General features: G+C 45.1%; 1 protein-coding gene across 1 annotated transcript in view; it reads left to right on the top strand.

Moving 5' to 3' along the window:
* tlcd5b (TLC domain containing 5b) overlaps window positions 1-9,023 on the top strand; it is a 31,125-nt gene extending 22,102 nt beyond the window's left edge. The window contains exon 3 of the mRNA XM_068054406.1: window positions 5,208-9,023. Within this exon, the coding sequence (XP_067910507.1) occupies window positions 5,208-5,749 (542 nt within the window). The 3' untranslated portion in view covers window positions 5,750-9,023. The remainder of the gene's footprint in view (window positions 1-5,207) is intronic.
* Window positions 9,024-19,611: the final 10,588 nt, after the last annotated feature.

The raw sequence follows: 19,611 nt of genomic DNA on the forward strand, positions 1-19,611 counted from the left end.
GTCTGGGGTGAAGAGGTCACGGTGTCTGGGAGCAGTCTGGGGTGTGGAGGTCACAGTGTCTGGAAGCAGTCTGGGGTGAGGAGGTCACGGTGTCTGGGAGCAGTCTGGGGTGTGGAGGTCACAGTGTCTGGAAGCAGTCTGGGGTGAGGAGGTCACGGTGTCTGGGAGCAGTCTTGGGTGAAGAGGTCACGGTGTCTGGGAGCAGTCTTGGGTGAGGAGGTCACGGTGTCCGGGAGCAGTCTGGGATGAAGAGGTCACGGTGTTTGGAGCAGTCTCGGGTGCGGAGGTCATGGTGTACGGGAGCAGTCTGGGGTGAGGAAGTGACGGTGTCTGAGAGCACTCTGGGTTGAAGAGGTCACGGTGTCTGGGAGTAGTCTGGGGTGAGGAGGTCACGGTGTACGGGAGCAGTCTGGGATGAAGAGGTCACGGTGTTTGGGAGCAGTCTGGGCTGAGGAGGTCAAGGTGCACGGGAGCAGTCTGGGGTGAAGAGGTCACGGTGTCTGGGAGCAGTCTTGGGTGAAGAGGTCACGGTGTACGGGAGAAGTCTGGGGTGAGGAGGTCACAGTGTCTGGGAGCAGTCTGGGATGAAGAGGTCACGGTGTACGGGAGCAGGCTGGGGTGAGGAGGTCACGGTGTCAGGGAGCAGTCTGGGGTGAGGAGGTCACGGTGTCTGGGAGCAGTCTGGGGTGAGGAGGTCACAGTGTACGGGGGCAGTCTGGGGTGAAGAGATCACGGGGTCTGGGAGCAGTCTGGGGTGTAGGGGTCACGGTGTCTGGGAGCAGTCTGGGGTGAAGAGGTCAGTATGTACGGGGGCAGTCTGGGGTGAGGAGGTCACGGTGTCTGGGAGCAGTCTGGGGTGAAGAGGACACGGTGTCTGGGAGCAGTCTGGGGTGAGGAGGTCATGGTGTACGGGAGCAGTCTGGGGTGAAGAGGTCACGGTGTACGGGAGCAGTCTGGGGTGTGGAGGTCACAGTGTCTGGAAGCAGTCTGGGGTGAGGAGGTCACGGTGTCTGGGAGCATTCTGGGGTGAGGAGGTCACGGTTTCTGAGAGCAGTCTGGGGTGAAGAGGTCACGGTGTCTGGGAGCAGTATGGGGTGAGGAGGTCACGGTGTACGGGAGCAGTCTGGGGTAAGGAGGTCACAGTGTCTGGAAGCAGTCTGGGGTGAGGAGGTCACGGTGTACGGGAGCAGTCTGGGGTGAAGAGGTCACGGTGTCTGGGAGCAGTCTGGGGTGTGGAGGTCACAGTGTCTGGAAGCAGTCTGGGGTGAGGAGGTCACGGTGTCTGGGAGCAGTCTGGGGTGTGGAGGTCACAGTGTCTGGAAGCAGTCTGGGGTGAGGAGGTCACGGTGTCTGGGAGCAGTCTTGGGTGAAGAGGTCACGGTGTCTGGGAGCAGTCTTGGGTGAGGAGGTCACGGTGTCCGGGAGCAGTCTGGGATGAAGAGGTCACGGTGTTTGGAGCAGTCTCGGGTGCGGAGGTCATGGTGTACGGGAGCAGTCTGGGGTGAGGAAGTGACGGTGTCTGAGAGCACTCTGGGTTGAAGAGGTCACGGTGTCTGGGAGCAGTCTTGGGTGAGGAGGTCACGGTGTACGGGAGCAGTCTGGGGTGAGGAGGTCACGGTGTACGGGAGCAGTATGGGGTGAAGAGGTCACGGTGTCTGGGAGCAGTCTTGGGTGAGGAGGTCACGGTGTACGGGAGCAGTCTGGGGTGAAGAGGTCACGGTGTCCGGGAGCAGTCTGGGGTGAGGAGGTCACGGTGTCTGGGAGAAGTCTGGGGTGCGGAGGTCATGGTGTTCGGGACCAGTCTGGGGTGAGGCGGTCACGGTGTCTGGGAGCAGTCTGGGGTGAGGAGGTCAAGGTGTCTGGGAGCAGTCTTGGGTGAGGAGGTCACGGTGTACGGGAGCAGTCTGGGGTGAAGAGGTCAGGGTGTAAGGGAGCAGTCTGGGATGAGGAGGTCACGGTGTCTGAGAGCAGTCTGGGGTGAACAGGTCACTCTGTCTGGGAGCAGTCTGGGGTGAGGAGAACATGGTGTACGGGAGCAGTCTGAGATTAGGAGGTCACGGTGTACGGGAGCAGTCTGGGTTGAAGAGGTCACAGTGTCTGGAAGCAGTCTGGGGTGAGGAGGTCACAGTGTCTGGAAGCAATCTGGGGTGAGGAGGTCAGGGTTTACGGGAGCAGTCTAGGATGGGGCGGTCACAGTGTCTGGGAGCAGTCTGGGATGAGGAGGTCACGGTTTATGGGAGCAGTCTGGGCTGAGGAAGTCGGGGTGTACGGGAGCAGTCTGGGGTGAAGAGGTCACGGTGTCTGGGAGCAGTCTGGGGTGAGGAGGTCATGGTGTACGGGAGCAGTCTGGGGTAAGGAGGTCACAGTGTCTGGAAGCAGTCTGGGGTGAGGAGGTCACGGTGTACGGGAGCAGTCTGGGGTGAAGAGGTCACGGGGTCTGGGAGCAGTCTGGGGTGTGGAGGTCACAGTGTCTGGGAGCAGTCTGGGGTGAGGAGGTCACGGTGTCTGGGAGCAGTCTTGGGTGAAGAGGTCACGGTGTCTGGGAGCAGTCTTGGGTGAGGAGGTCACGGTGTACGGGAGCAGTCTGGGATGAAGAGGTCACGGTATTTGGAGCAGTCTCGGGTGCGGAGGTCATGGTGTACGGGTGCAGTCTGGGGTGAGGAAGTGACGGTGTCTGAGAGCACTCTGGGGTGAAGAGGTCACGGTGTCTGGGAGCAGTCTGGGGTGAGGAGGTCACGGTGTACGGGAGCAGTCTGGGATGAAGAGGTCACGGTGTTTGGGAGCAGTCTGGGCTGAGGAGGTCAAGGTGCACGGGAGCAGTCTGGGGTGAAGAGGTCACGGTGTCTGGGAGCAGTCTTGGGTGAAGAGGTCACGGTGTACGGGAGCAGTCTGGGGTGAAGAGGTGACGGTGTCTGGGAGCAGTCTTGGGTGAGGAGGTCACGGTGTACGGGAGCAGTCTGGGATGAAGAGGTCACGTTGTTTGGGAGCAGTCTGGGGTGCGGAGGTCATGGTGTACGGGAGCAGGCTGGGGTGAAGAGGTCACAGTGTCTGGGAGCAGTCTGGGGTGAAGAGGTCATGGTGTACGGGAGCAGTCTGGGGTGAGGAGGTGACGGTGTCTGAGAGCACTCTGGGGTGAAGAGTTCACGGTGTCTGGGAGCAGTCTGGGGTGAGGAGGTCAAGGTGCACGGGAGCAGTCTGGGGTGAAGAGGTCACGGTGTCTGGGAGCAGTCTTCGGTGAAGAGGTCACGGGGTCTGGGTGCAGTCTGGAGTGAGGAGGTCACGGTGTCCGGGAGCAGGCTGGGGTGAGGAGGTCACGGTGTCTGGGAGCAGTCTAGAGTGAGGAGGTCACGGTGTCCGGGAGCAGGCTGGGGTGAGGAGGTCACAGTGTCATGGTGAAGTCTGGGGTGAGGAGGTCACAGTGCACGGGAGCAGTCTGGTGTGAAGAGGTCACGGTGTCAGGGAGCAGTCTGGGGTGAGGAGGTCACGGTGTCTGGGAGCAGTCTGGGGTGAGGAGGTCACAGTGTTCGGGAGCAGTCTGGGGTGAAGAGGTCACGGGGTCTGCCAGCAGCCTTCGGTGAGGAGGTCACGGTGTCTGGGAGCACTCTGGGGTGAGGAGGTCATGGTGTACGGGAGCAGTCTGGGGTGAGGAGGTCACGGTGTCTGGGAGCAGTCTGGGGTGAGGAGGTCACGGTGTCTGGGAGCACTCTGGGGTGAAGAGGTCACGGTGTACGGGAGCAGTCTGGGGTGAGGAGGTCACCGTGTCTGGGAGCAGTCTGGGGTGAGGAGGTCACCGTGTCTGGGAGCAGTCTGGGGTGAGGAGGTCACGGTGTCTGGGAGCACTCTGGGGTGAGGAGGTCATGGTGTACGGGAGCAGTCTGGGGTGAGGAGGTCACGGTGTACGGGAGCAGTCTGGGCTGAGGAGGTCACAGTGTCTGGGAGCAGTCTGGGGTGAGGAGGTCACTGTCTGGAAGCAGTCTGGGGTGAGGAGGTCAGGATGTACGGGAGCAGTCTGGGGTGAGGAGGTCATGGTGTCTGGGAGCAGTCTGGGTTGAAGTGGTCAGGGTGTTTGGGAACAGTCTGGGGTGAGGAGGTCACGGTGTCTGGGAGCAGTCTGGGGAGAGGAGGTCACGGTGTCTGGGAGCAGTCTGGGGTGAGGAGGTCACGGTGTACGGGAGCAGTCTGGGGAGAGGAGGTCACGGTGTCTGGGAGCAGTCTGGGGTGAGGAGGTCACGGTGTCTGGGAGCAGTCTGGGGTGAGGAGATCAGGGTGTATGGGAGCAGTCTGGGGTGAAGAGGTCACAGTGTCTTGGAGCAGTCTGGGTTGAGCAGGTCAGGGTGTATGGGAGCAGTCTGGGTTGAGCAGGTCAGGGTGTCTGGGAGCAGTCTGGGGTGAGGAGGTCACGGTGTCTGGGAGCAGTCTGGGGTGAGGAGGTCACGGTGTCTGGGAGCAGTCTGGGGTGAGGAGATCAGGGTGTATGGGAGCAGTCTGGGGTGAAGAGGTCACAGTGTCTTGGAGCAGTCTGGGTTGAGCAGGTCAGGGTGTATGGGAGCAGTCTGGGTTGAGCAGGTCAGGGTGTCTGGGAGCAGTCTGGGTTTAGCAGGTCAGGGTGTATGGGAGCAGTCTGGAGTAACTCTCCTTCTTATTTTCCCTTCTTGCTATGGGGTTCATCTGGGCTTTGCTGATGTGTCATTGCGTGGTTGGGGTACCTGACATTATTACTGCTGGTTATGTGTTGCTCTTCACAAAGCAGCTACTGCAGACAGGATCTCCAGTTGATTTGCAAAGAAGTTAATTGGTCCTTTATTGCACCTTGCTGTTGGACTCGGTAATTTTAGTTATGTTGCTTTCGAAGCTTCCTCAGTTCTCAAAGGGTTCTGTGTTGGATTTGCGGGTATTTCTCAGTCGGTCCAAACAGTTCTGATGAAAGGTCATCGACCTGAAATGTTAACTCGGTTTCTGTCTCCACAGTTGCTGTCTGACCTGCTGAGTATTTCTGGGACTTTCTGTTTTCATTCGGATTGCCAACATCTGCAGTATTTTGATTTTTATATTCTATTTTTAACTTGCTCTCAAATAGTTTAATACAAAGTAAATTAAATAACTGTGATGATGTCGCTGTGACTTGAGCAGGAAAGAGAGTTGTTGAGTGGAAATGTGTGGTTTCAAAGCTGCAGGAGTTAAATGCAATTTGTCTTTGTATTTTGCAGGTGCTCCAAACACTGTGCTCCAGACCCAGGTGCTGTGCTTGTCGTTGGGTTATTTTATATTTGATATGAGCTGGTGTATCTATTTCCAAACGGAGGGTCTGGTGATGCTGTCTCACCACAGTCTCAGTATCCTGGGCATTGTCATGGTGCTGGTTTTGGAATACTCAGCTACTGAAGTCAATGCTGTCATCTTTGGCAGTGAGGTGACCAATCCGCTCCTCCAGATACGCTGGTTCCTTCGAGAATCTGGCTATTACCACTCCTTGCTGGGGGATGCTGTTGACTTGCTGTTTGTGCTGCTGTTTTGCAGTGTCCGGATTGGGGTTGGGGGCCGTCTGCTCTACTGTGAGTTATTTTCCCCTGTGCCCCTGCCTGTTGTGAAGCTGGGAGGAGTCGCCATGTATGCAGTGTCCTGGGTGTTCATGCTGAGCATTGCCAGGTTTGCCTGGAGGAAGAGTAATCACAAATACAAGACATGGAGAGAGCAGAGCAGGCAACCTTTACACCCACACACCAATGGACACGCAAAGAAAGCTTGCTAACCTGTGGCAGTGAAGGGCAGTGCTGAGAGACACCCAGGCACAGTCAGTGATATGACTCGACTTCCATCATCTCCTCGGTCATCCTCTGTAATTACTCTGCTTTCAAACCAGTTTTTCCCATCAAGATTCTTGGCCACCCTCATCAGGGGGAATCCATGTCTCAGTAAAGCACATATTACAGGCATCTCCTCCCAGTTACTGTGAGCTTGAAAGCTCTCCTAGACTCTGGTATCACTGATATTCTCAAAGATGTCTGAAATCACAGTGTCTCTGCATCATGTATAATATTGATCTTGTTCCCTGGCGATGTTACATGTGGAACAAGCTTTAGTTGAATTTTGACTGATGACCTGGAACTGTCTTCTTGCCCTGAGTTTAAGTCACTCTCTTGAAGGGGCTGATTCACCCTGCAATGCAGTTCCATTATAATGGTGATGTCAGGCAAGTGCCTGGAACAGTGAATATTGACAGGACAGGGGTCACTGGACAGTGATCAAGAACAGAAACCCTGGCCGATTTCCCCCTCTCTCACTAACCAAGGGGTCACTGGACAGTGATCAGGAGCAGAAACCCTGGCTGATTTCCCCCTCTCTCTCGAACCAAGGGGTCACTGGACAGTGATCAGGAGCAGAAACCCTGGCCGATTTCCCCCCCTCTCTCTAACCCAGGGGTCACTGGACAGTGATCAGTAGCAGGAATCCTGGCCGATTTCCCCCTCTCTCTCTAACCCAGGGATCACTGGACAGTGATCAGGAGCAGAAACCCTGGCCGATTTCCCCCTCTCTCTAACCTAGGGGTCACTGGACAGTGATCAGGAGCAGGAACCCGGGCCGATTTGCCCCTCTCTCTCTAACCCAGGGGTCACTAGACAGTGATCAGGAGCAGAAACCCTGGCCGATTTCTCCCTCTCTCTCTAACCCAGGGGTCAGTGGACAGTGATCAGGAGCAGGAATCCTGGCCAATTTTCCCCTCTCTCTCTAACCCAGGGATCACTGGACAGTGATCAGGAGCAGAAACCCTGGCCGATTTCCCCCTCTCTCTAACCCAGGGGTCACGAGACAGTGATCAGGAGCAGAAACCCTGGCCGATTTCCCCCTCTCTCTCTAACCCAGGGGTCACTGGACAGTGATCAGGAGCAGGAAACCTGGCAAATTTCCCCCTCTCTCTCTAACCCAGGGGTCACTGGACAGTGATCAGGAGCAGAAACCCTGGCCGATTTCCCCCTCTCTCTAACCCAGGGGTCACTGGACAGTGATCAGGAGCAGGAACCCTGACTGATTTCCCCCTCTCTCTAACCCAGAGGTCACTGGACAGTGATCAGGAGCAGAAAGCCTGGCCGATTTCCCCCTCTCTCTAACCCAGGGGTCACTGGACAGTGATCAGGAGCAGGAATCCTGGCCGATTTCCCCCTCTCTCTCTAACCCAGGGGTCACTGGACAGTGATCAGGAGCAGGAATCCTGGCCGATTTCCCCCTCTCTCTCTAACCCAGGGGTCACTGGACAGTGTTCAGGAGCAGGAATCCTGGCCGATTTCCCCCTCTCTCTCTAACCCAGGGGTCACTGGACAGTGATCAAGAGCAGAAACCCTGGCCGATTTCCCCCTCTCTCTCTAACCCAGGGGTCACTGGACAGTGATCAGGAGCAGGAACCCTGGCTGATTTCCCCCTCTCTCTAACCCAGAGTTCACTGGACAGTGATCAGGAGCAGAAACCCTGGCTGATTTCCCCCTCTCTCTAACTCAGGGTTCACTGGACAGTGATCAGGAGCAGAAACCCTGGCTGATTTCCCCTCTCTCTCCAACCCAGGGGTCATTGGACAGGGATCAGGAGCAGGAACCCTGGCCGATTTCCCTCTATCTCTCTAACCCAGGGGTCTCTGGACAGTGATCAGGAGCAGGAACCCGGGCCGATTTGCCCCTCTCTCTCTAACCCAGGGGTCACTAGACAGTGATCAGGAGCAGAAACCCTGGCCGATTTCCCCCTCTCTCTCTAACCCAGGGGTCAGTGGACAGTGATCAGGAGCAGAAACCCTGGCCGATTTCCCCCTCTCTCTAACCCAGGGGTCACTGGACAGTGATCAGGAGCAGGAACCCTGACTGATTTCCCCCTCTCTCTAACCCAGAGGTCACTGGACAGTGATCAGGAGCAGGAACCCTGGCCGATTTCCCCCTCTCTCTAACCCAGGGGTCACTGGACAGTGATCAGGAGCAGGAATCCTGGCCGATTTCCCCCTCTCTCTCTAACCCAGGGGTCACTGGACAGTGATCAGGAGCAGGAATCCTGGCCGATTTCCCCCTCTCTCTCTAACCCAGGGGTCACTGGACAGTGATCAAGAGCAGAAACCCTGGCCGATTTCCCCCTCTCTCTCTAACCCAGGGGTCACTGGACAGTGATCAGGAGCAGGAATCCTGGCCGATTTCCCCTTCTCTCTCTAACCCAGGGATCACTGGACTGTGATCAGGAGCAGGAACCCTGGCTGATTTCCCCCTCTCTCTAACCCAGGGTTCACTGGACAGTGATCAGGAGCAGAAACCCTGGCTGATTTCCCCTCTCTCTCTAACCCAGGGGTCATTGGACAGGGATCAGGAGCAGGAACCCTGGCCGATTTCCCTCTATCTCTCTAACCCAGGGGTCTCTGGACAGTGATCAGGAGCAGGAACCCTGGATGATTTTTTAAACTTTTCTACCCTAAGAATGGTTTCGGCCAGTTTTCTTGTACCTGGTGCCACCACAGCTTAGAGCAGCTAACTCAGCAAGGTCGAGGATGGAACTCTGATGTATCTGATCGGTGAATTCAGCCACTGGCAGACTGAACTTACTGAGCCATTGAGCAGCCATCCATTGGGTTTCCTGGATTATCATTGGCTGTAGGGGAGATTCTCAAACCTTCCCTGCATCTGCTCAGCTCTATGGGGAAGTGGAATAACTTGAGTCACTGATGGTATAATTTGTGAGTGGTTTATCAGAAGGAGAGGCTTTATTCCATACTGAACATTCTGACAAGTAACATCTATCCAACTGAGGTTCGCTTGGATATAAGGAAAAGGGATGTGGGAACAGACCAGGTAGATGTGATTGAGACTGTTTGCCTGCGTGGAGGATAAAGGCTGACAGGGACTGGATGGGCCGAATGACCTCTTCCTGTGTTGTGTATAATTCCTGCTTCAGTTCAGTTTGAGGACTTGTTGTTGAGCAAGTGAGGCATTTTGCCATCACACCTGTGCTGATACTAGTTCCACCATTTCAGCTAATGCCATTTTCCTGCCCTGCCTGCATTCTCCTCAACATTTTTCTTTAAGTGTTTATCTAATTCTCCTGTGAATGTCACAAGTGATCAGCCTTAGTTTCCAGCTGTGGTAAAACATTCCATATCTAATAACCATTTGCATTATAAAGATTTCCCTGCCCTCACTCTTAAACTCTTCTTCTTCCATGCTTACTGACCAGAAGCAAACCATTTCTTCCACCGCTTTTCCATCCAGCAGATTATTCTCTGGGTTCTTTCCATAATATATGGCAGGTGTTTAGCCTGACTCAGAAATTCTACTCGGGAAACTGGCTCGATATATGGTGGGATGGGGGTGGGGGGGTCAGGAGTCACCCCAGTGTGAGGACCCCGCTGGATATCAACCCAGTTTTATGATGCTAGAATTTTAGCTTATTGCACTGATCCTAACTTCCTATTCCCGTGTTCCTGATTCACCCAATAGTGGAAATAATCTATCATTATTTACTCTTGCAAACCCTCTCATCACTTTAAGCACTTCTATTAGATATTCTCATAAATCTCTCACCCTAAACAAAGCCTCCTATCTCTGGAAGCACTTCGTGAACCTTTGCTGCATCTGTTACAGGAGGAGGCCATTCTGCCCCTCAAACCTATTTTATGCCTTTCACATCCTTTCTTTAATCAAGTTCTCAAAACTGCATTCATTACTGTATCTAGCCACGTTCTGGCCAGATTCCTCATCACATCCTTGCCTTTGTATTCAGTGCCCTGTATATAAAACCCACAATCCATTTTTTCCCTTTTATGTCTGTGTTCTCCTCCAGTGCCGCTTTGCGATGCTTGTATCTGCACTCCTCGCTCGTACTTTTCTTGAACTTTATTGAGAAGTTTTATTGTGTTGGATTTAATTCTGTTCTCTGTTCTTTCCCCCAAGATATACCACTCCACACTTATCTATAGTGAAATATCTTTGCATCAAAACTGCCTCTTCTAACTGTAATCTGCAGTGACCTGCTATTCCTCCATATGTGGTGTTATCAGCAACTTTTGATATTATTCCCTTTATGCCCATGCGCAGATCATTGGAGAACAAAACAGATCCCTAGACTGACACTAGGGCACAGTAGTAGTCTTACCAAACACAGAAGCATCCATTTACTCCCAGTCTTCATTTCATCCTTTAGCCATTGTTCTATCTGTGCAGCTACTCTACCTGAAACAGCATCAGTCTTTATCTTTGCACAAAGTAACTTATGTTGCAATTTATCAAATGCTTTTTAAATGTTCAAATATAGATTCCCTTTGTCTAAACCTCAACGATTTCTTCAGGAAGTTAATTTAATTCCTGCCCCTGTGTGGGGCTCTGTAGCACAGTCTGTGCAATGAACACTGGCAGATGTTGACTTGGGAGCCAGTGCTGCAGTTTGAGCAAATTCCAGCAGGTGGCAACATGTTCCCAGCTGGAGCTTCAGATCCGCAGCCACTGTTTCTGGTGAGATTCCCGCATGGATATTGGGAATCTCTGGTGAGATTCCCGCATGGATATTGGGAATCTCTGGTGAGATTCCCGCATGGATATTGGGAGTTCACAGTCTGAGAGATTAACAGAAAATTAAAACCACAACAATGTTCTGAAGTCGCTTTCATATTCATGTACAATTACACCTTCTATCCAAAGGGGTAGCACAGAGATCCAGTAGCATAGTGGCTATGTTACTGGACTGGTTCAAATCGCACTATGGCAACTGCGGTATTTAAATTTAATTAATAAATCTGGAATAAAAAACTGGTCTTAGTGATGGGGACCATGAAACTATTGGATTGTCATAAAGAAACAGCTGGTTCACTAATGTCTTTTAGGGAAGGAAATAGGAGCATAGGAGCAGGAGTAGGCCATTCAGCCCATCAAGCCTACCCCGCCATTCAATACGATCATGGCTGATCATCCACTTCAATGCCTTTTTCCCCACCCTATCCCCATATCCCTTTGTCATTGGTATTTAGAAATCTGTCAATCTCTACTTTAAACATACTCAATGACTGAGCTTCCACAGCCCTCTGGGGTAGAGAATTCCAAAGATTCACAACCCTCTGAGTAAAGAAATTTCTCCTCATCTCTGTCCTAAGTGGCTTCCCCCTTATTTTGAAATTGCGTCCCCTGGTTCTAGCCTCTTCAACTAGGGCAAACATCTTAGCTGCATCTACCCTGTCTATCCCTTTAAGTATTTTGTAGGTTTCAATGAGATCACCTCTCATTCTTCAAAACTCTAGAGAATACAGGCCCAGTTTCCCCAATCTCTCTTCATAGGACAGTCCCACCATCCCAGGAACAATGGAGTTCTGTATAGGGTGAGGGGCTCACAGTAGAGTTCTGAATAGGATGAGGGACTCACGGTGGAGTTCTGTATAGGGTGAGGGGCTCACGATAGAGCTCTGAATAGGGTGAGGGACTCACGGTGGAGCTCTGTATAGGGTGAGCGGCTCACGGTGCAGCTCTGTATAGTGTGAGTGGCTCACGGTGGAGCTCTGTATAGGGTGAGCGGCTCACGGTCCAGCTCTGCATAGGGTGAGGGACTCACGGTGGAGCTCTGTATAGGGTGAGGGGCTCACGTTGGAGCTCAGTATAGAGTGATGGGCTCACGGTGGAGCTCTGTATAGGGTGAGGGGCTCACGGTGGAGCTCTGTATAGGGTGAGGGGCTCACAGTGGTGCTCTGTATAGGGTGAGGGGCTCACAATGGAGTTCTGTATAGGATGAGGGGCTCACGGTGGAGTTCTGTATTGGGTGAGGGGCTCACGGTGGAGGTCTGTATAGGGTGAGGGGCTCATGGTTGAGTTCTGTATTGGGCGAGGGGCTCATGGTGGAGGTCTGTATAGGGTGAGGGGGTCACAGTGGTGCTCTGTATAGGGTGAGCGCCTCACGGTGGAGCTCTGTATAGGGTGAGGGGGTCATAGTGGTGCTCTGTATAGGGTGAGGGGCTCGCAATGGAGCTCTGTATAGGGTGAGGGGCTCACGTTGGAGCTCAGTATAGAGTGATGGGCTCACGGTGGAGCTCTGTATAGGGTGAGGGGCTCACGGTGGAGCTCTGTATAGGGTGAGGGGCTCACAGTGGTGCTCTGTATAGGGTGAGGGGCTCACAATGGAGTTCTGTATAGGATGAGGGGCTCACGGTGGAGTTCTGTATTGGGTGAGGGGCTCACGGTGGAGGTCTGTATAGGGTGAGGGGCTCATGGTTGAGTTCTGTATTGGGCGAGGGGCTCATGGTGGAGGTCTGTATAGGGTGAGGGGGTCACAGTGGTGCTCTGTATAGGGTGAGCGCCTCACGTTGGAGCTCTGTATAGGGTGAGGGGGTCATAGTGGTGCTCTGTATAGGGTGAGGGGCTCGCAATGGAGTTCTGTATAGGGTGAGGGGCTCACGTTGGAGTTCTGTATTGGGTGAGGGGCTCACGGTGGAGGTCTGTATAGGGTGAGGGGCTCATGGTTGAGTTCTGTATTGGGTGAGGGGCTCACGGTAGAGTTCTGTATTGGATGAGGGGCTCACAGTGGTGCTCTGTATAGGGTAAGGGGCTCATGGTGGAGTTCTGTATTGGGTGAGGGGCTCACGGTGGAGCTCTGTATAGGGTGAGGGGCTCACAGTGGTGCTCTGTATAGGGTAAGGGGCTCATGGTGGAGCTCTGTATAGGGTGAGGGGCTCACGGTGGAGCTCTGTATAGGGTGAGGGGCTCATGGTGGAGCTCTGTATAGGGTAACTTGATGGTGCTGCCTATGGAATTTCAAAGAAATATTTCTGGAGAAAGGAGGCTTCAGTGTTTTCTGATAGTTTATTCTCTCAGTCCTGGTATCATCCTTTTGAATCTTTTTAATGCTTTCTCCAATGCCTCTATATCCTTTGTGTAATGCTGAGTCTTTCCTTTTAGTGCAGTGAATGTTTGCTAACTCTCAGGTCAGATAAAAGTTTATATTATGTACCTCAGTCAGGTGTAGCCACTAGGGGGAAATGATAGACAATCTCCATCAAATATGGATAGAAATATGCCAACAGACAACAACAGGACATGAGCCCATCCAAATCTGCTGGATGTGAAAAGCAGTGGAAAAAATGGTTTGTTCCAGGTCAGTAAGCATGGAAGAGGCAGAGATTAAGAGGGAGGGCAGGGAAATTTTTATAATGCAAATGGTTATTAGATATGCAATGTTTTAGCTGGAGACTAGGGCTGAATCACTTGTGACATTCACAGGAGAATTAGATAAACACTTAAAGAAAAACATTAAGGAGAATGGGATGGAGCAAACTGATCTGAAGCAGGAATTATACACAACATGGAAATAGTCCATTGGACCTGTCCAATCCATGTCAGCATTTACCCTCCACATGGGCAAACAGTTCTATCACGTTTCCCCACCCTGTTCCCAACATCCCTTCAAACCGCACCCCCCCCCCCCCCCTCCAATCTAACCTCAAATGTTGACAGTCTCTACCTCAAATACTAACCCTGGGAGTGATTCCCACAGCCTCACAGCTCTCTCTGTGAAGAAGTTTCTCATTGTTCTAAGTCTCTTACAATTAATCTCGTTCTTGAACCCTCAACTGCGAGAAGCTTGACATAAGGATTGATTTTTTTTTTACGTGTAGCAGATTGAAAGTTGTTCAGTGTGAATGCCCCAGTGTGCTGGTGCTGAGCTCTTGGACCACAGTGACCCTTAGGGGCCTAAGGAGAATGGAGATCCTCTGTCTTAAACCCCATCAGAATTCAATTTTTTGAAAAGTGACATCCTGTTGGTAAGTAGCTGGTAGCTTTCCCCCTCTTCAGTCCTCCCCCTCCCCTCCCCTCTCCCCATATTACATAGGAACAGGAGTAGGCTATTCATCCAATCAAGCCTGCTCTGCCATTCCCCTCCCCCTCCACTTCCCCCCAGCCCTCTGACTCCCTCCCCTCCTCACCTCTTTCCCCCTCCCCCTCCCCCTCCCCCCACTCACCTCACCCCTCTGCCCTCTATAATACATGAATGGAACAAAAAAGGAGTCTAATATTTTGGAATTATTGGACTTCAGACTTTGGATGTGAAGCCAGACAGATCTGATTTGAAGATTGAGATTCAGCCACAGTCCAATCCTCACTGAGAGAGTGGGCCCAATTTTAACTCTGTGTCAATGAATGGGTTTTGAGTGAGTTAAAATCGGCCCTTGTGACTGAGTTCAATCCTCACTGACTCTGTAACAAGTTTAAACTCAGACTTTCCTGTTGACATGGGGAGATTATAAGATGATTCCAGCCAGTACACAAAATTGATCAATTTATTAACTGTGAGATAATTGGACTGTTCATTGGTAAGGTGACACAAACCCAGGGCAATTGCTGTGGATCTTAGTGGAAGTTACTAGGAGGTGCATTTAGATGCAGTCAACGTGTTGTAAAGCACATTAGAAGCAGAATTTAATACCTTATCATTCACACTTTAAAATCTGACAGATATTTTCTGCGGTTATGAATATAATACACAGATGTGAGCACTTGATATGGAATTCAATAGTTTTTAAGATTATTAAACAACTGCCACTTATTCTAATTTATAACTGTTCTGAAGGATAGTCAGAGCTGGAGCAACATCTGGAGTGACTACTGGAGTAACATCTGGAGTGACTGATGAAATAACAGCTGGAGTAACATCTGGAATTGCTTTTGATTTTTCACAGTTTACTTGATAACAGGGAGGCCCATTTGTACTTGAAAGGATACTTGGGCTCTCGGATTCGGACGCAGCTCCCTCAATGCATAGATTGAATGTTGCATTCACAACAACAACAAAAAAGGGACAGCATACAGAAATTATGCAAATGTCCTCACTGAAAAATTATGAATTATATTCTGTTTCTATTTAGTAAAGTGAGAAAAGTACAATTATATACACGCGTGTTTTCATTATTTTATTATATACATGCGTGTTTTCATTATTTTATTATATACACGCGTGTTTTCATTATTTTATTATATACACGCGTGTTTTCATTATTTTATTATATACACGCGTCTTTTCATTATTTTATTAGCGATGCGTCTTTTCATTATTTTATTATATAGACGCGTGTTTTCATTATTTTATTATATACACGCGTCTTTTCATTATTTTATTATATACACGTGTTCTCATTATTTTATTATATACACGCGTGTTTTCATTATTTTATTATATACACGCGTGTTTTCATTATTTTATTATATACACTCGTGTTTAAATTATTTTATTATATACACGCGTCTTTTCATTATTTTATACACACTCGTGTTTTCATTATTTTATTATATACACTCGTGTTTAAATTATTTTATTATATACACGCGTCTTTTCATTATTTTATACACACTCGTGTTTTCATTATTTTATTATATACACGCATCTTTTCATTATTTTATTATCTACACTCGTGTTTTCATTATTTTATTATATACACGCGTGTTTTCATTATTTTATTATATACACTCGTGTTTAAATTATTTTATTATATACACGCGTCTTTTCATTATTTTATACACACTCGTGTTTTCATTATTTTATTATATACACGCATCTTTTCATTATTTTATTATCTACACTCGTGTTTTCATTATTTTATTATATACACTCGTGTTTAAATTATTTTATTATATACACGCGTCTTTTCATTATTTTATTACATACACGCGTTTTCATTATTTAATTACATACGCGTCTTTTCATTATTTTATTATATACACACGTTTTCATTATTTTATTCTAAACAAGCGTCTTTTCATTATTTTATTATTTTATTAAATACACGTCTTTTTATAATTTTATTACATACGCGTCTTTTCATTATTTTATTAAATACACGCGTTTTCATTATTTTATTATATACGCGTCTTTTCATTATTTTATGATATACACGCGTTTTCATTATTTTATTATATACACGTCTTTTCATTATTTTATTAGCGATGCTTCTTTTCATTATTTTATTATATACACGCGTCTCTTCATTATTTTATTATATACACGCGTTTTCATTATTTTATTATATACACGTCTTTTCATTATTTTATTAGCGATGCTTCTTTTCATTATTTTATTAAATACACGCGTTTTCATTATTTTATTATATACGCGTCTTTTCATTATTTTATTATATACACGCGTTTTCATTATTTTATTATAAACACGCGTTTTCATTATTTTATTATATACGTGTCTTTTCATTATCTGATTATATACACGCGTTTTCATTATTTTATTATATACACGCGTTTTCATTATTTTATTATATACGTGTCTTTTCATTATTTGATTATATACACGCGTTTTCATTATTTTATTATATACACGCGTTTTCATTATTTTATTATATACGTGTCTTTTCATTATTTGATTATATACACGCGTTTTCATTATTTTATTATATACACGCGTTTTCATTATTTTATTATAAACACGCGTTTTCATTATTTTAGTATATACGTGTCTTTTCATTATCTGATTATATACACGCATTTTCATTATTTTATTATATACGCGTATTTTCATTATTTGATTATATACACGCGTTTTCATTATTTTATTATATACGCGTCTTTTCATTATTTTATTATATACACGCGTTTTCATTATTTTATTATAAACACGCGTTTTCATTATTTTATTATATACGCGTCTTTTCATTATTTTATTACATACACGCGTTTTCATTATTTTATTACAAACACGCGTTTTCATTATTTTATTATATACGCGTCTTTTCATTATTTTATTATATACGCGTCTTTTCATTATTTTATTATATACACGCGTTTTCATTATTTTATTATAAACACGCGTTTTCATTATTTTATTATATACGCGTCTTTTCATTATTTTATTATAAACACGCGTCTTTTCATTATTTTATTATTTTATTAAATACACGTCTTTTTATTATTTTATTATATACGTGTCTTTTCATTATTTTATTAAATACACGCGTTTTCATTATTTTATTATAAACGCGTCTTTTCATTATTTTATTATATACACACGTCTTTTCATTATTTTATTATTTTATTAAATACACGCGTTTTCATTATTTTATTATAAACGCGTCTTTTCATTATTTTATTATTTTATTAAATACACGCGTTTTCATTATTTTATTATAAACGCGTCTTTTCATTATTTTATTATATACACACGTCTTTTCATTATTTTATTAGCGATGCTTCTTTTCATTATTTGATTATATACACGCGTCTTTTCATTATTTGATTGTAAACACGCGTCTTTTCATTATTTTATTAAATACACGTCTTTTCATTATTTGATTATATATGCGTCTTTTCATTATTTTATTAAATACACGCGTTTTCATTATTTTATTATATACGCGTCTTTTCATTATTTTATTATATACACATGTTTTCATTATTTTATTATATACACACGTTTTCATTATTTGATTGTAAACACGCGTCTTTTCATTATTTTATTAAATACACGTCTTTTCATTATTTTATTATATACGCGTCTTTTCATTATTTTATTAAATACACGTCTTTTCATTATTTTATTATATACGCGTCTTTTCATTTTATTAAATACACGCGTTTTCATTATTTGATTATATACACACGTCTTTTGATTATTTTATTATATACACGTGTTTTCATTATTTTATTATATACACGTGTCTTTTCATTATTTTATTATATACACGTGTTTTCATTATTTTATTATATACGCGCGTCTTTTCATTATTTTATTATATACACGCGTCTTTTCATTATTTTCTTTTATACACTTGTTTTCATTATTTTATTATATACACGCATCTTTTCATTATTTTATTATATACATGCGTCTTTTCATTATTTTATTATATCCACGCGTCTTTTCATTATTTTATTAGCAATGCGTCTTTTCATTATTTTATTATATACACGCGTCTTTTCATTATTTTATTATATACGCGCGTCTTTTCATTATTTCATTATATACACACGTCTTTTCATTATTTTATTAGCGATGCGTCTTTTCATTATTTTATTAGCGATGCTTCTTTTCATTATTTTATTATATACACGCGTCTTTTCATTATTTTATTAGCGATGCTTTTCATTATTTTATTATATCCACACGTCTTTTCATTATTTTATTAGCGATGCTTCTTTTCATTATTTTATTATATATACGCGTCTTTTCATTATTTTATTAGCGATGCTTCTTTTCATTATTTTATTATATACATGCGTCTTTTCACTATTTTATTATATCCACACGTCTTTTCATTATTTGATTATATACACGCGTCTTTTCATTATTTTATTAGCGATGCTTTTCATTATTTGATTATATACACGCGTCTTTTCATTATTTTATTAGAGATGCTTCTTTTCATTATTTTATTCTATACACGCGTCTTTTCATTATTTTATTCGCGATGCTTCTTTTCATTATTTGATTATATACACGCGTCTTTTCATTATTTTATTAGCGATGCGTCTTTTCATTATTTTATTATATACACGCGTCTTTTCATTATTTTATTATATACACGCGTCTTTTCATTATTTTATTAGCGATGCGTCTTTTCATTATTTTATTATATCCACACGTCTTTTCATTATTTTATTACATACACGCGTCTTTTCATTATTTTATTAGCGATGCGTCTTTTCATTATTTTATTATATACACGCGTCTTTTCATTATTTTATTAGTGATGCTTCTTTTCATTATTTTATTATATACACGCGTCTTTTCATTATTTTATTAGCGATGCTTCTTTTCATTATTTTATTATATACACGCGTCTTTTCATTATTTTATTATATACACGCGTTTTCATTATTTTATTATAAACACGCGTTTTCATTATTTTATTATATACGCGTCTTTTCATTATTTGATTATATACACGCGTTTTCATTATTTTATTATATACACGCGTTTTCATTATTTTATTATAAACACGCGTTTTCATTATTTTATTATATACGTGTCTTTTCATTATCTGATTATATACACGCGTTTTCATTATTTTATTATATACGCGTATTTTCATTATTTGATTATATACACGCGTTTTCATTATTTTATTATATACGCGTCTTTTCATTATTTTATTATATACGCGTCTTTTCATTATTTTATTATATACACGCGTCTTTTCATTATTTTATTATATACACACGTCTTTTCATTATTTTATTATATACACGCGTTTTCATTATTTTATTATAAACACGCGTTTTCATTATTTTATTATATACGCGTCATTTCATTATTTGATTATATACACGCGTTTTCATTATTTTATTATATACACGCGTTTTCATTATTTTATTATAAACACGCGTTTTCATTATTTTATTATATACGTGTCTTTTCATTATCTGATTATATACACGCGTTTTCATTATTTTATTATATACGCGTATTTTCATTATTTGATTATATACACGCGTTTTCATTATTTTATTATATACGCGTCTTTTCATTATTTTATTATATACACGCGTTTTCATTATTTTATTATAAACACGCGTTTTCATTATTTTATTATATACGCGTCTTTTCATTATTTTATTACATACACGCGTTTTCATTATTTTATTACAAACACGCGTTTTCATTATTTTATTATATACG

The sequence above is a fragment of the Heterodontus francisci genome, chromosome 22 (genome assembly GCF_036365525.1).
Source record: "Heterodontus francisci isolate sHetFra1 chromosome 22, sHetFra1.hap1, whole genome shotgun sequence".
Lineage (NCBI taxonomy): Eukaryota > Metazoa > Chordata > Chondrichthyes > Heterodontiformes > Heterodontidae > Heterodontus > Heterodontus francisci.